This window comes from Delphinapterus leucas, chromosome 11, assembly GCF_059928025.1.
Source record: "Delphinapterus leucas isolate spDelLeu-1000000601 "Yukka" chromosome 11, BTC_Dleu_Yukka2, whole genome shotgun sequence".
Lineage (NCBI taxonomy): Eukaryota > Metazoa > Chordata > Mammalia > Artiodactyla > Monodontidae > Delphinapterus > Delphinapterus leucas.
Genome location: NC_143139.1, coordinates 16,784,767 through 16,802,158, shown reverse-complemented (window position 1 = coordinate 16,802,158; position 17,392 = coordinate 16,784,767). Strand labels below are relative to the sequence as shown.

General features: G+C 35.8%; 1 protein-coding gene across 1 annotated transcript in view; it reads right to left on the bottom strand.

The window, feature by feature from the left end:
- The window catches only part of PDE3A (phosphodiesterase 3A), a 303,878-nt gene that overhangs the window by 115,688 nt on the left and 170,798 nt on the right, over positions 1–17,392 (bottom strand). The window contains exon 2 of the mRNA XM_022577720.3: positions 3,573–3,623. Coding sequence (XP_022433428.2) covers positions 3,573–3,623 — 51 coding nt within the window. The remainder of the gene's footprint in view (positions 1–3,572; positions 3,624–17,392) is intronic.

Sequence of the window (17,392 nt, the reverse complement as noted above, 5' to 3'; positions counted from 1 at the left end):
CTATCTCACACTAATTCTCTTCTTAATTTCTGTATTCTATTTTTCCACCTCTTCTTGACCAAAAGTGCATTCTCAGAGTTCACTAATGCCCTGCTCATCACTACATCCAAAAGCATTTCCTACTTTTTTTGTTTTCTTGAAACTTTGGTTGTGGTCTCAGCCTTCTTCTGAGTGTAACTTGACAGTATACTCACTGCTTCGGGTTCTGCATTACTGCTTCCTCTGGTCTCTAGTGAGCCCATGTACATGCTTTAACTCCCTCCCCAGGCTCCTCCCAGCCCTTACACTGAGTCTCCCTCAAGAATGAGCCTTTCTTCTGTTTTTCTCTTTTAATATCCTTCTTCTGGAATCCATTGCCTAATGTAGTTTGATTATCACAAGAATGATTGGCATTCCCTAACTGACATCTTCTGCTTTCATCTGGCTACATAGCCCAGAATGGCACCCCAAGTATTTGTCTGAAATTCCCTTTTGGAATTGTCATCTTCACTTCTCTCTTAACACTTCTAACACTAAACTCAACATCTTCCCTGTGAACTGGCCTGTGTTACTGGGACTCATTCTTCTTTTTTTTTTTCCCAAAACAACTGATGTATATTTGACCTAAAATATCTTAATTTCAGGTGTAAAACATAGTGATTTGATATTTTTATAACATCACTGACTACATTCCCTTGGCTGTGCATTACATCCCTATGACTTATTTTTTTTTATAACTGGTAGCTGGGATCTCTTAGTCCCCTTCACCTGTTTCTCCCATCACTCTTCCACCCTCCCCTCTGGAGACCACTAATTTGTTTTCTGTATCTTTGAATTTGTTTCTGTTTTGTTATATATGTTCATTTGCTTTGTTTTTTAAATTCAACATATAAGTGAAAACATGCAGCATTTGTCTTTCTCTGGATTACAAATTCTTAACCCTCCTTACTTCCTCCTCGTACCTGATCAATAAAGAATGACATTCCCTGGATCATTCTTTCACAGTAGTTCCTGCAACAGTCCCTAGGCAGGAAGTGTTTATAAAGTAAATTCACAGAAATCCAAACAACCCCACACTTTACCAGTTCAGACTTTTCCTCAAGCTTTTCCCTTTCCCTCTTTTCACTTCTGAAACCTTACTACCCAACCTTGAAGGCTCACCTCACATACCACCAAATTTCCCAGTTCTACTAGGCATAAATAAATGCTCTGTCCCACCTAAACTCTTACCACACTTTGTTTATATACTTAATTTTACATCTACCACTCTGCCTTATATGCAAATTACCTACTCAAGTATTGCTCTATTTCCAACCATACCTTGTAAGCTCCTGCAATGCAGTAAACTTGTCACTCAGTTTTTCTTCAATGAGACCTACCACAGTGCTATCCACATAGTAAGTGCTTAAAAACCTGTCTTCAATTAAACTAAATTGAGATGGGATTTGAGTAAGGCCTTGTGGTAGTCGTAAAATATTTAGAGATCTGTGTTCAAATGCAGTCTGTCTGAAATTCCTTTCAAATGGCCGAAAGACTTTAGACATACTGTCCAAGGAAATGGTAGCAAGATAAGAAAGGATCAATCATCTAAAACATAAATATACTGTCTTCCCCCCCCTCCCCCCCCCCCCCCCGCAGTGGAGAATCAGAATTAGATAAGAGGTTACTACTTTTGTGCTTAATTGACTAATCTGGAATTTCCAAAGAATAAAGTATTCTGTTGTAATTGTTATCGGGTTTTTTTTTGGTGTGTGTTTTTGCTTTTGACATTGACAATTTTTTTTTATCTGAGTTGAGGGTCAAGGGTGAGACAAAGGTATACCCCATTTCGAATGCTTATTTAGCTAGTTGAGAGGTTCACGAAAAACCTTGATGCTGATAACGGTAGTTCATGCAAGAACTTTCTAGTGCCTTTGCTTTTCAGAATCATCTCAAGCTTCTAAATATAATCAAACTTTATTTATGAAAATATTTTTCATGTGTATGTGGAAATCTGAAGTTTTCTAGCTATGTGCAATAGCTGGAATTCTAAAAATTTTCATTCTGGGATTTTTTACGTTTAAAGTTAACATAAACGACGCTGGGCCTTTATGACATTATATTTCAATTTATAACGACACAGTGACCAATCCAAACTTGAAGATAAATTATATCCAAATAGGTTATATGGCGAGTATATTATATATTTTTTCAACAAATTTTAAAAACTAACACTACATTACTTTGAAAGGACATGTCCTCATCAAGTTGCTTGGTGTGTTCTGAGTCAAAATGTCTGTGGTGGCAATAATCAGAAACCACAGAGTTTCTTACTGGTGCTCATCTTTACTTCTGATTGGTCTAGAATTACAAAGCGTCCGCCATGCATTAATTTCATCATTTCATTGCCAATCTTGCCGAAAATTCTGATTTAAAATAATAAATGTGTACAGAGGGAGAGCTGCCAGAGAAAATGGAGACAAGGAAGTGACAGTGAGGGAGAATGAGGCATAAATCCTTTTGGATAATCCTAATTTAATTGGACTGGTTTATATTATCTACTAATCAAATTGATAATGGACAAAAATAAAACCACAGCTATTAAACTCTCCCCTAAAAACAACTGACTGACTTGGTTGTATTTCCCTAGTGACCGAAATGAAACTGTTGTCCGTGCAATCTTAATGACAGCACAGGTCATGTCAGCTTGGTAAAACACTTGGGAGACGCTGACATTTCACAATGATCTTTCATATACAGTATCGTACAGTAAACTCCCTCTTAACCGTATTTTTTAGTGGCAAATAAAACATGTGAGCAGCAAAGATTAAAATGTTCCACCCACTTAATTTTTTATTTAGCATGTTTACAGTCAGGTAAGCACGGGCTGCTAAGAGAGAAATGATTTTTACATTTCTTCACAAAATACCCTAGGAGGAGAGGCAATTTCCTTAGTGTAAAACTCCGCCTTTATTCTGTCAGACAAAGTAATTATGGAAGCAAAACAAATTCACATTGTCTAATTAGGTCATTAAAAAGCATACATGCGTCATGGAAGCTTTGCTCCTTGCCTAAGACATAAAGTAAGATAATGAGAATAGCCTGGCAATATAGAAAGTTTTATAATTTGTCTCTTTTCCAAAATAATAGGTCCTTTCATCTTTCTATCTCCCTAAGAAGAAGACAGTTCATTTAGAGACAAAACTCTGTAATTAGTTCAGGGTTTACTCTCATTATATTTCAAAATATTTAACCAAAACCAGGAAGGTAGAGAAAAGAAGAAAATACATAGAAAAATTTTCAAAGGAAGGGAATAAAATCAAGAGAGTAGGTTGCTGATCAAACTGTATTCCGCAGAGACAAGATGAATATAAAATCTACATTCATATAAACACAACCAGTCTGGGATACCAGAAAGCTCTTCAGAGGAATATACTGGCATCTGCCTTTGGGATTTGAAACCTGACTTTAATTACAGCTAACTTAAATAAAAACAAATGGCATGATTCTTTTGTCTCTTCCTCTCTCTCATTATTATTTCATGAGTTTTAGAAAACTCATGGCTCGAAGTGTTAAGACACAAAATGCAAAAAAGGAAAGGAAGAGAAACCTACCTGTGATCCTCTTGGCCCTCGTTTGTGGTCCCATTCTGAATGCCCCATGAGCTGTAAGATAATATAATAATGACAGTAAGTTAAATGATACCTATTTTATTTTTATTTATTTATTTTTTGCGGTACGCGGGCCTCTCACTGTTGTGGCCTCTCCCGTTGCGGAGCACAGGCTCCGGACGCGCAGGCTCAGCGGTCATGGCTCACGGGCCCAGCCGCTCCGCGGCATGTGGGATCTTCCCAGACCGGGGCACGAACCCGTGTCCCCTGCATCGGCAGGCGGACTCTCAGCCACTGCGCCACCAGGGAAGCCCAATGATACCTATTTTACATGGCAACTATTTCTACTCTTTATTTTAAAGAACAATGAGGCTTTTGAAAACTACGTTTTAATAGTAGGGTATTATATTGACCTCATGAGTAAATTAACATACCTGAAGTAATACACTTCTGGTTTGATAGCTAATAGTTCAACTACTAGTTGTTTTGAAGATATTTTAATATCACTGTGACAAAATGAGTCTGTAATGTACAGCTTTACGGTTGTCAGGAACATTCTAGATCAATGCTAAACCACGTTAAGCTTTATTTTCATACCATTAAGCTTCTAGTTTATTAAGAAAATATGCTACAGAAATCTACTAGTGTAGCTTACTCTACTGTCAAGAATGACAAGAACCAGAAGGCCAAAATATTTCAATCATTTTAAATTCTATTTCGATAATATCACAAAAATATGAGAGTTCGAAGGAGCAAAATTATTTAATGTGAAATATGCCCCCAAAGTCACAAAATGTAAATTTTCATAAAAACAGAGACTACAAAACATTATCAAGTTATTCCCATAGTTGTAATGGTCCTGAGCTACTTTGCTTCAAAGAATAATATTTATTTATTGAAAATAACATTTAACTTGAAGAGCATTAAGAAAATGCAAGATACCAACTGAGAGGAATAAAATTCCATTTCTCTGTCCAGTATACTCACTAGTCATGTGTACCAATGGAAGAACTCCTTACCACTAAGAAGCTAGCATGCTAACAAGACATACTATAGAACATACTTCTATACATTAACTTTTCTGTACAACAACAGTGACTCTTCAGTAGCTATACCAAAAAACAAAGAAACTGATCACAATAGCAACAAAAAGGTAATATACTTTTGAACATTATCAAGAAATGTTTGATAACCATACACAGGAAATGGTAAAACCTTACTGATAAACATACAATGCTCCTGGTTAAGACAAGTGAATTCAATAAAATTATTGTGTTCATTTTTACCCAAATAAATTTACAGGTTTAACTCAATTTCAATCAAAAGCTGTTTGTATTTTTTTAAGAAAAAAATTGAAAACCACAAGCACCTAAATTTTATCTGAGAGAATGAACTTCTAAGAATCAAAATATTAGAAGAGATGAAAATGCCCTAGTGGTTATTGAAGTGTATTATAAAATTTAACTCAAATTATAGGATGATGATTTAAGACTCAAAATACCAATAAATGAAATGTGGTGGACAGTTCTGAAATAAATTCAAGTACATGTAGTAACGAAAGGTAAAAAATAAAATATAAAAATCAATGGGTATTTGATGAATTATTCAACAAATGAAAAAAGAAAAACTTGGAGCTGAACCTTATAATATACATAACTTCTATATAGATAAAAAGAGTTAAATTTTTAAAAGATCAAACTATAAATATAAAATAGAATAAAATCAAGACAAATACTTAAACTACTTTGGAATATATAAATATTTTCCAAATTAAAGAAAAAACACAGATGAATTTATCAGGCTACATGAAATCTTCAAATGTCTGCACAAATGTCAAATTGGCAAAATATCTGCAGTAAATGGTAGGTAATATCTTCAGGACACTAAGAACTCTACAAACTTGAAATAAACACAACTCTAGGAGATAACTGGAAGAAAGGATAAGGACAATTTACACAATAAATATCAAGTCAAGAGTTTTATGGGAAACAACTGACTTTGCTGGAAGTAAAAGAAATTCAGTATAGACAATAACAAAAAACTACTGTTGCCTATTTTTTAGCAAATTGATAATGTAGAATATTAGGTTAGGGTTTAGGGAGATGAGTATACACATATATTGCTAGCATATAGCAAATATATATATGCATATACATATAGCACTTATAAATATAGACATGTACCATGTATGTCAACTTTAATAGATATTACATACTACTAAAAATTCATACACTTTGACCAGTAAATAAAATTGTAAGAATCTAGTAGTTATAATGTGCTAATCACTGTGTTATCCAACAAAAGGGTAACTATTCAATAAATTATAGTATAGAAAAGACTATAATATAGCAATTAGAAATTGTGTCCACCTAGAGGGGTGGGAGAGGGAGGGTGGGAGGGAGATGCAAGAGGGAGGGGATATGGGGATATATGTATACGTATAGCTGATTCACTGTGTTATACAGCAGAAACTAACACACCATTGTAAAGCAATTATATTCCAATAAAGATGTTAAAAAAAAAATTGACCTTCAGAGCCTTTTAAAAAATTACATGAGAAATGCTCATGGTATAATGAGTGAAAAATACAACTACGTCATTTTAAATTACTCATTTTTAATAAGACAGTCGATTATTGCAAGCCTTAGAAGTATTACAATGATTTAATTATTTGGCTAGCACGCAATTTTGGGTAAATTAGCCCAGATAATCATCACATAAAATTGAACGCTTAGTAGATATTTCTTTAATTTTTTAAATTTGTAGATTTATTGGCAATACATCTGCTAGTAAATATTCATTAATACTAATTTAAAGTTAATTATAGTAAGATTACTAATCAACCAATGAAATAGTCTGATTCAGAAACATAAACTAAGGATATTTAAGTAATTATTCACTAGAACTATCAAAACAATTCTTGAAAATTTCAACCATTGTCCTATTGAGACTTTGGGAATATCTTTCATTAATAACAGGGAGGTGAGATGCTTGCGTTGGCAACCCTAAAGAAATAATAAACTTGAGTACTAGACTGATAAATAAAAATGCTTTTTAAGCAGAAGGCTTACCTTCTCTCTCTCACTATTTTATCTAAATATTCTCAAGAAAATAGGTTATAAAAGGCTGTTATGACTATTACCCTCTTGCTAGTGAATTTAAACGAACAGGGTAACTTGGTAAATTCTACCACGCATGAGTATCACAATTAAAAGAGGTAAATACATCAGAAACACGAATTGTCATCCACCTATATGAATTTAAGGGGGAATATCTGATGATGACAGATACTAAGTCAAGAATATAACATTTCTCCAAGATCAGACCTAAGGTAAGAAAACCACGGGATTCACTGCCCTCTGCCATTAACTATCTTAAAGACAATTTTCAGTCAAAGAACAAAAACATCCAAAATGCAGACTCATTTGGGTCATCACTTACTACAGAAGAGAATTTACAAACCAGAACTTATAAACCTCCAAAAGTTTCACTCTCCAACCTTTTATTTATTTATTCATTTATTTATTTTGTGGTACTGGGGCCTCTCGCCGTTGTGGCCTCTCCCCCCGCGGAGCACAGGCTCCGGACGCGCAGGCTCAGTGGCCATGGCTCACGGGCCCAGCCGCTCACGCGGCATGTGGGATCCTCCCAAACCGGGGCACGAACCCGTGTCCGCTGCATCGGCAGGCGGACTCTCAACCACTGCGCCACCAGGGAAGCCCTCCCCAACCTTTTATTTTAAACTCTAAAATAGTAAATTTGCCAAATGTGTTACGTATCAGAGAGTTATTTCCTTGCAGTATACAATAGAGTAATGAGAGAGATTTAGGCTAAGGGAATTCTATTCCACTGTATCATTATATATTTATATTATCTATTTAATATCATTATTATAATATATTTGAAAGTCTGAGTTGACAAAGCATGTGGTAATATTTCAAAATGTATTTTTTTTTTTTTTTTTTTTTGCGGTACGCGGGCCTCTCACTGTTGTGGCCTCTCCCGTTGCGGAGCACAGGCTCCGGACGCGCAGGCTCAGCGGCCATGGCTCACGGGCCCAGCCGCTCCGCGGCATGTGGGATCCTCCCGGACCGGGGCACGAACCCGTGTCCCCTGCATCGGCAGGCGGACTCCCAACCACTGCGCCACCAGGGAAGCCCTCAAAATGTATTTTAAAATGATACTGCTGCTACTTTTTTCTAGGTAATAAAAAGTTACATAAATCTACATGCTCTGTGAAATACCCAAAATATAAAAAAACTCTGAAATGAATAAGATACTGGAATGTTCTCTATTCAATAAGAAGAAAGGCAAAGGAAATCAACAAAGATTGTATTCCCTTTGGACTTGAGGAAATCACACAAGGGCTTTATCATTAAAAAAGTATCTATTGATACTTTTCATTTAAAAAATCTGAGCCAAAATTTAACATTACTTCAGTGTTGAGTTATACAGGGTTTGTTACAGTATTTTCTCGCATTTGTTTTTTAAATGCAGGGAAAGGCGGGGAGGACTGGATAGGGTGTCAGGACTCTACTTCTTCCCATGATTATTGCATACCTGGCACAGAAAGGGGAGTGAGTATCAGCTTCATATTAGTACATGACAGCATTTGAATTTTTACCCTATCTACAGACACAGAATTTATTTTACTGTCATAAGAGCACTGTCCTCAGATCACAGATCCAGGACTAAAATAAGCATCATGTTTTCAGCAGCCTTTTAAAAAAACTATCCATAGTATGATAAACTGCCTGACTTATTTAATATTACAGATTATTTAAGTTAAATAATTTTGGCTGCTGGTAACTATTCCTATTAAAGCAGAACCATAGAGCTAAATGTTTTAGAAGTACAGAGATACCTCCCTAGCCCTACCCTCTTAACTAACGATTAGGACAAATGAAAAAAATTGGTCAGTTATAATAAATAGTAAAGAGGAGAGCTTGCATAATAAGTCAATGAATTACAGAATTAAGTGCAAACTGATGTTGATGTTATATCAGTGAGAAAGTTGAAACACCCTTTGAGTCCACAGGTAGGATTAGTGTTAAGTTGCAGATGTCCATTGACATGTCATGGGATTAGATAAAAGACAGAAATGGGTCATGGACAACGAACAGAAGTAGAATTTGTGGAATCATTTTTTTCTTTTTGCAGTCGAAGTCACTTGAATGGACTACACTTTCAAGAGAAGTGAAGAGCAGCATGATACCTAGGCCATTCTGGGAAGAGAGACAAAAAGTTTATTAACCTGATATGATACTCTTTTTGGAGGAGGAATGCTTCTGATTTTATGATCAATTGAAATGTAAAACAGAGAAAGAGAAATTGAAACTAAAAAATGAATAATAAATAGGAAATTCAAACACATTCTGGTTGATAAAGAGTACATGGCTTAATTCAGGAAGAAAAAAATGTTTGTCTCTCACCTTCTATAAAAAATACCTTCTTGGCTATTTAACTGTGATTACTCCTATGGGTAATAACACTTTAATAAACATCTCACCAGAAGGTTTGAGGATATATAGGTCACCAAAGTTATGCCTACACACGGCAAAGAGAAGGAATTCTCCGTAAAACCGTCTACCTTTCCTTCTTTCTCAGCTCCCATTAATCAGGATGGGCAAAATGAAGATGCTTAAATTTATTCCTAGGAAATAAGATATACTTCCTTTCAGAGAGACACAATTTGCTATGTAAAGCATTTTGAAAATCCTAACTTCCCTGACACTAAGTCATTTTCATCCTTATGGAATAAATTCTTCTCTCTTTTATTTTTAATAATAAATTTCTACATCACAGCCTTCAGCTAACAGTATGTTACACAGTACTTAGTTCCAAGGAAAACAAAACTGCTGCCAAACACCGAATTTAAAAAGTTCACAGGAGAAACAAATGAGCAGTTAGCATGGAAACAAAATGGTTCTGTCCAAGCAGAGATATTGTTAATAATAGCATGAGAAATGCAGAGAGTTGAAAGTGTGTTTCTGTAGGTAAAATAGTTCCCTGTGCTATGTTCTATTGTTTTTTGTTTGTTAATACAAACATGAATACCTTTTTAGGGACTTTTTTGGAAAAAAAAAAAAAAAACCTCACCAGACCTAGTACTGAAGGGATGTAAGCTGCAGGAAACCACAACTAGATGCAAAATTAAAAAAAAAAAAAATACTTTGCATGTATTTAAAGAGGCGAGTGGTTTTAGATATGAAAAAATGTAATGATGGAGAGTAACAGTCACACTGTTATCCTAAAGTTATTCTCAAGTAAACTATTCTTCTACTTCATTTGTTGAAAACTTACAGAATGGGAGAAAATATCTGCAAACAATACAACTGACAAGGGATTAATCTCTAAAATATACAAACAGATCATACAGCTCAATATCAAGAAAACAACCTAATCAAAAAATGGGCAGAAGATCTAAATAGACATTTCTCCAAAGAAGACATACAGATGGCCAACAGGCACATGAAAAGATGCTCAACGTCCCTAATCATTAGAGAAATGAAAATTAAAACTACAATGAGGTATCACCTCACACCGGTCAGAATGGCCATCATCAAAAAGTCTACAAATAATAAATGCTTGAGAGGGTGTGGAGAAAAGGGCACCTTCCTACACTGTTGGTAGGAATTTAAATTGGTGCAGCCACTGTGAAGAACAGTATGGAGGTTCCTTAAAAAAACTAAAATAGAGGGCTTCCCTGGTGGCGCAGTGGTTGAGAGTACGCCTGCTGATACAGGGGACATGGGTTCGTGCCCCGGTCTGGGAAGATCCCACATGCTGCTGGGCCCGTGAGCCATGGCCGCTGAGTCTGCGCTCCGCAACGGGAGAGGCCACAATAGTGAGAGGCCCGCGTACCACAAAAAAAAACAACAAAAAACAAAAAAAAACTAAAATAGAGCTATCATATGACCCAGCAATCCTAGTCCTGGGATATAAGACCCAGCAATCCTAGTCCTGGGCATATATCCAGATAAAACCATAATGTAAAAAGATACATGCACCTCAATGTTCATTGCAGCACTATTTACAATAGCCAAGACATGGAAGCAACCTAAATGTCCATGACAGATGAATGGATAAAGAAGATGTAGTGTATATATATATACAGTAGAATACTATTCAGCCATTAAAAAGAACGAAATAATGCTCTTTCCAGCGACATGGATGAGACTATCATACTAGGTGAAGTAAGTCAGACAGAGAAAGACAAATATATTACATCACTTATTTGTGGAACCTAAAAAAATGATACAAATGAACTTATTTACAAAACAGAAATAGACTCACAGATATAGAAAACAAACTTATGGTTACCAAAGGGAAAAGTGGGGGGAGGGATAAATTAGGAGTCAGGGGTTAACAGACACACACTACTGTATAGAAAATAGATAAACAACAAGTACCTACTGTATAGCACAGGGAACTATACTCAATACTTTGTAATAACCTATACAGGAAAAGAATCTGAAAAAGAAAAAATATATATACTCATATATATATACTCATATATATATGAATCACTTTGCTGTACACCTGAAACTAATAGATTTTAAATCAACTATACTTCAATAAAAAATAAATTACAAAAAGAAAATTACTATAGTTTTGAAAACATAAAAATAATATATATACACTAAAATTTATATATTATATATATATGAATATATACTCTGTATAGTACATACATGGAAGTATAACATAAAACCCTCTTTTTATGTAATCATTTATTCATTAAGCAAATATTTACTGTGTGCCTATTATATGCAAGGAACTCTTCCAGACATAACCTATATACTAGTGAACAGACCAAGATGCATCTCTCTTCTCCTGGCTCTTAAAATTCTAATGAAAGGAGGTAGAACATACAGAAATAAACATAGACCAGATGATGATAAAGCTATAAAGATGCCTAGAGTAGCGTAAAGGATAGAGAATGAGAGGCAAATGGTGAGTCGGGGCTGGGAACAGAGCTAATTTTATTTAAGTAGATCAGGGAAGTCCTTTCTGAAAAAGTGACATTTATCAGAGACCTGTATAAAGCGGGAGAGCCAGACACAAAGGTATCTGGGGGATGGGCACGCGAGACAGAAGATACAGAGGTGCAAAGGCCCTGAGATGGGAGTACAAGTGGTACAACTGAGGAGCAGCAGAGCATCCTTCACCTAAAATTTTAAAACAGTTGGATCTTTTAAATCTATATTTGGTATTTACTCCCTTTCCTCTGGTATGAAATTGTCCAGAAAAGTTAGTCATTAACTCCATTAATTAAAAATAACAAAGTAGGGCTTCCCTGGTGGCGCAGTGGTTGAGAGTCTGCCTGCTGATGCAGGGGACATGGGTTCGTGCCCCGGTCCGGGAAGATCCCACATGCCGCGGAGCGCCTGGGCCCGTGAGCCATGGCCGCTGAGCATGCGTACCGCAGAAAAAAAAAAAAAGAAAGAAAAACAAAGTATATTCTCTAGAGAAATACTCGTGGAGAAGGGATTCTCCCTTCCCGGATCTCTTACTCAGTTTTATTCAATACAACAAGAATTTATGAAGCATATACGATATGCCACAAAGGCACCCTTGTATTAGTCATAGTACAATTTTGTTGTCTCTTTACACATCGGTTTTGTTTTTCAAGAGTCATAAAATGCATAAGGGCAGGGGCTGCCTTTTAATTGCAGTTACTATGAGAAGCCTGGGACTTTCAAATTCATAAGGAAATTAAAGCTCTTCTTTAACCTTGGCATGTTCCCTTTGGATTCTTCCCTTGGCATACTCTTTTCATAATCTCCTTAGTACTTATGTTTTCGCTCTCTAGGATTCTATGTAGGAAGATGGGCCTGGACTGCCCGCTCCCCTGCCTGCAGGGCCCACTACACAGCAGTCCCCTGGCCTGGGACGATCTGTGATGGACAGTGTAGACCAGTGCAGCTCCCATCTAGTCCTTTTAAGGGAACTGCTCTTAATCCTTGATGTTTCTTTCCTTCGCCTCTTGTTATCAATGGGAGTCAAGGCTATATTGTGCTCTGCCGAAAAGGGAACTGAAAATCTGTATATTTAATTATAAAGGAGGGTAGATCTTTTCCAATACCATCTCTATTGGGCCTTTTGAGGCCCCAAACCCCAGCGAAGAACCCTGGAGGGCTGGGTGACAATGTGGGGAGCCTCAGGGATTTTCTTAACTACTTTGGCCTATGGTCCAAATCAAACACAGACTTCCTGGGAGACTCCATCAGCCTCTTTCGTGTAAACCAGATACCATCAGCAGCCTCAGTTCTCACCCAGAGCCTAGCTTCACTACCACCACTTCATCACATCCCCCCACATGCTAAATCCATTCCACTCTACAAAGCATCATCAAGTGATGGGGACATTATTGAAGAGCTAAGGGGAGACCGGACATGATTACATCACACAGAATACTGCAAAAGCCACTCAGATATCCATCAGGTATCTCAGAGGGTGTCACAAAGCATTTTTGTTTATTTTTTTATAGCTGTTACTACCTCTTGCCCTTTACTCCTGGTGGGGGGCGGGGGGGGGCGGGAGGCATGGGGAGGGAAACGAGTCTTTTTCAGCTTAAAGGTCTCAACCTTTCATGCCTCAAGGATCCTCCCCCAGAGCTAAATCTCGTTTCTTTATCATTCCCCACTTTCTCCTATTCTCCCCATCTTGAATCTTCAGACAAATTAGCACGAGAAAAAGGATTCTTTAGAACTGACTCTCCTTAGAAAGCACTGAGAGCCCGAAAACAGTAAAGCACTACATAGGACTGAAATCAAGGGGTTTTTTTTTCCTTTCACAGTTGGTGATAACTACCTAAATTCCATTCACTTGGCAGAGAATAAATCCCTGATCCTAACTCAGCGTTCCAACCCAGCAGCCAGTATAAATTTCATAAACACAGGGGAATGAGAAAACTTCAAATAGAAAGAAATTCAAATATTCTGGAGTTCGAAATCCCAGCCTCTCTGCTGTTAAGTCCTGTATCTTTTTCTGATTAATGACGATAATGATGTTCCCACACTTTGGTTTAGAATGTTTTCATAATTCTATTTCTGTCCCTGTCATCACAATAACAATCACTACCCTAAACCTATATGCGGCAATTGAGCTACAAAGCTTCCATTATTTTTACTTAATAGATCTTGACTATCTTGATTACATGGAATTTTTGTACTTTTTATTGCTAATTTGTATTTTGGGTACTATGCTACTAATAATGCAATCACAACAGCATTGTGCTTAAGCAGTGTTCCCTTATTAGATATTTTATAAAGGAATGACAATACAGTAAAACAAGCTTGTGAAATTCTGCATAATATAATTAGTACTTGGATACTCCCAATTCATATTAGCGTTATTAAAGTCTGGTGAAGTATTAAACAAAGGAACTCCATTTAAGTAATATTTTCAACACATTTGAACAGAACAATTTTGTTTCGAAAGAGATTAACAGCTTTCCATGGAACACATTCTGAGGATTTTTTTTAACGGTTTTCTAAATGTTTTTCTTATACATTTTTTTTTCATGATCAAAGAATAGAGGCATATCATTCTTACTTTATAAATATGGAAATGAATAAACAGAAGTGAACTTGAAACATAGCCACTAGCCCACTGGATGGATTAAAATTCAGTTCTGCTGACTACAAATCATATACTTTTTCTACTGTACAACCTTTAACAATAAATAATTATTGAGTTCAAACCAAGTATCAGGTCTTGCTCAACTAAGTATATTGGTAAGGAAAATGAAAAAGACATGGGATTTGATTTGTCTTCATGGAACTCATGGTGGTAGTTAATGTGATAGACTTATTTCTCCAAAATCCATTTTCCACTCCTAGTCTCCACCTCCTTTAAAAATTGCGGAATATGAGAAAAATTTTAATTTCTTGGGAAAGCCTCTGTAAATACTATAATCATATTTTTCAATGTTGGCTATGGAATTACTTCAAAATGTATAGTAAATTATATGTCAGAGCTTAAGTTATGCCAAATTCTCTACTAGCGTATCTCAGTAGTACCTATTATTCATTCCTGCATTCACTCACTCACTCATTCATACATCCTTTCAACAAATATTTATTGGGTACCCACAATATCTAGCCCAGTGTTCTATGTAAACATAGCAAATGTTGCTATTCCCAACCCTGAGGCACCACAGGATCTTGAAGTACTTTCTGAATCATTAATAAACTCTAGCACAGTAGTCAAGCATGTGGGTTCTAGAGGCTGGATTTGTTGGTTCAAATCCCACATCTGACATGATATTCAATCTTACTAGGTACATAATCTTGGACAATTTACTTAATGTTTCTGTGCCTCAGTTTCTGTATTTCTAACATTTAGATAATAATGGCCTCTAACTCTAAATGAGTTATTACATAAAGAAGGCTTAGTATAGTATCTGGTACACAGTAAGTACACATTAAATCTTAGCTATTATTTTTATCATTTTTAATAATTACATGATTTTATTTAGGTGTTAATATATCCTAATTCTTTAAGAAAAGTATAATTCAAATGACATATATGTGATTACTTTTTATTAAGCTAGAGTGGGAAAAACCCATTCCCTGACCATGGCAACATCCAATTTACAAAACTTGATCAAATTTATAAGTAAAACAAACTTCATGCATCATTTCTCAGAGTAATATGTAACACATGTAACGTGTCCATGAGGTCTACTGAGTCTACTGAATCAGATTCAGATTTATTTTCTGTGTAATAATTGGAAAATCCAAATTTTAACATCACTAGGTCCCCTTAGTGACAAGAGACATGGAGACATGAGATCTGGGGTGGCTTAATTTTCATGAGGCACATAGAATAGCAAAAGGCTCAGTGTCACAAATAAACATCTGGAAAGATCAGCTGAGGAGAAAGCTACTCGAGAGTCTGTTCAATACGGACAAGGCTTGTACCTTCAGGTGGATCTATTAATTGGAAACACAACGGAATTTCCAATGCAAGTGACAGGCCTGAAAAAACAAGCAAACAAAACTAAACAAGGAAACCTCTCAAATCCATGCAAATGTTTCTAAAACAACCACAATAAAACGTTTTTAAGTTCTGAGCAGCAAAACAAAATGCAGTTTTCTTAGGAAATGTTAAACAAGGCACTGTGGCTATACTTTATTAACTCTATCAAACTTACTTCAGGTGAAACCCAAATCTCTGAGCAGCACTGAACACAGCTATAAATCTGCATTTTACAGTTTGTTAAACTGCCGCTTGTATTATTTCTGCCAATTTGGGTAACTGAGCAGAAAGCACACATACAAAAAAGAGTTCCATTCATTATTTCTAGCTCTTCACCTGTGGTCTTTAGAATGGCTCTTGCTAATATTTCTCAGTTTCCCTATATACTCAGATCCCATTTATACAATGCCTTATTCAAGGCTCTTTTCCCCGGAAAGTTATTAAGACTGAGTCAAACCTCATGACACGACAGCAACTTCATGAGACTAACCTATAAGACTGATCTTTCTTTAGAAGAAAAATTTGGAAATCCTAGGGAAAAATAATGAAATTTAGATACAGCCTTGGTTGTGGCAAAAACCTTAACAAGATTCATGAGGTCTTGCATTTGGAGAACTTTAAGGTTTCTTTTTCTTTTGCTTGATCAAACATTCTCATATATTGCATGTGGTATAAATAACATACAATTTCTTAAATTGTAGCATTAAAATTAATAATGTGTGCTGGAAAATGGGAAAAGTACTTTGATCTCAAAAACACTTACTTTTCTGGACCTATAAAAATATAGATATGTTACTACTTAGTTTTTAAGCTGTTATGTAGAGCAACAAAACTAACTAAATCAGAGAAAGATTTCCACTTAAACCATCTTTCTTAGAAATGGTCTTAAAAATCAATAGCGTGACTTTAAAAAATAAATCTCAATAATACACGACTTAAAAAATTAAACTCAATTTATGTCTGATAAATGACATAAAGTACTGAATTCATTTTCATATGATTTCCTCTTAATGTGAAAGTTACTTTTTTCCAAAAATTTTTTTTGTAAAAAATATAAAGCCTTATTTTATCCAATGCTTAGCTACGTTTTTCATCAGTGCCAAAAAAGCTTCAGCAAAATGACAAAATTCCACACATTTTCCATGCTACTTCTCTTTCCCAAACAGCCTCACTTTGGGGGGTTGTGGAGAAAAGGATAGATTGACTAAGTGAACAGTATATGCCAGCCCCATTATATGTCCCTTGGGTTTCTTCTTTTTCCACTTAACTTGATATTGCCAAAACTACTTTCGTTCCACTTCTACGATATGTAAGTTTTAATAAAACATGTGCATCTTGTCCTTAGCTCCCTAAATGCTGCTGGAAATAATTTATGATAAAGCCTGAAGACAGTTTCTCAGCTCAAGTTTAAGGCAGAGTATATCCACATCCCCAAATTTGATATAGCCCCTCAATTCTTCATGGCTCCAAGACTCATTTGATACATTGAAAGTAATTTCATGGGTTTGTTTATACCACAAGCAATGTTCTTTTGCAGAAAGAAAAGGTTTCCTTGGAAATTTACTCCCTTTTGGGACATATTACACGGGTCCCTAGGGATGAAGAAAAAGAAACTCGAATATAAGATGATGTGGTGAGGAAAAGGGAAGGGGGGGGAGAAAAAAAGGAAGATCAGAGCATGATGTAAAACTGTTTGTACTTTATGAACTGAGGGTGGGTAGAATTACAAGTTCAAAAAGGATTAATATGTTCTTCTCTACTTTGTTCTTTCAAGTACTAGAGCTGACTAATTCACTCTGTTTTTACCGTTTTCTTTTTTTTTTTTAAAGCAACTA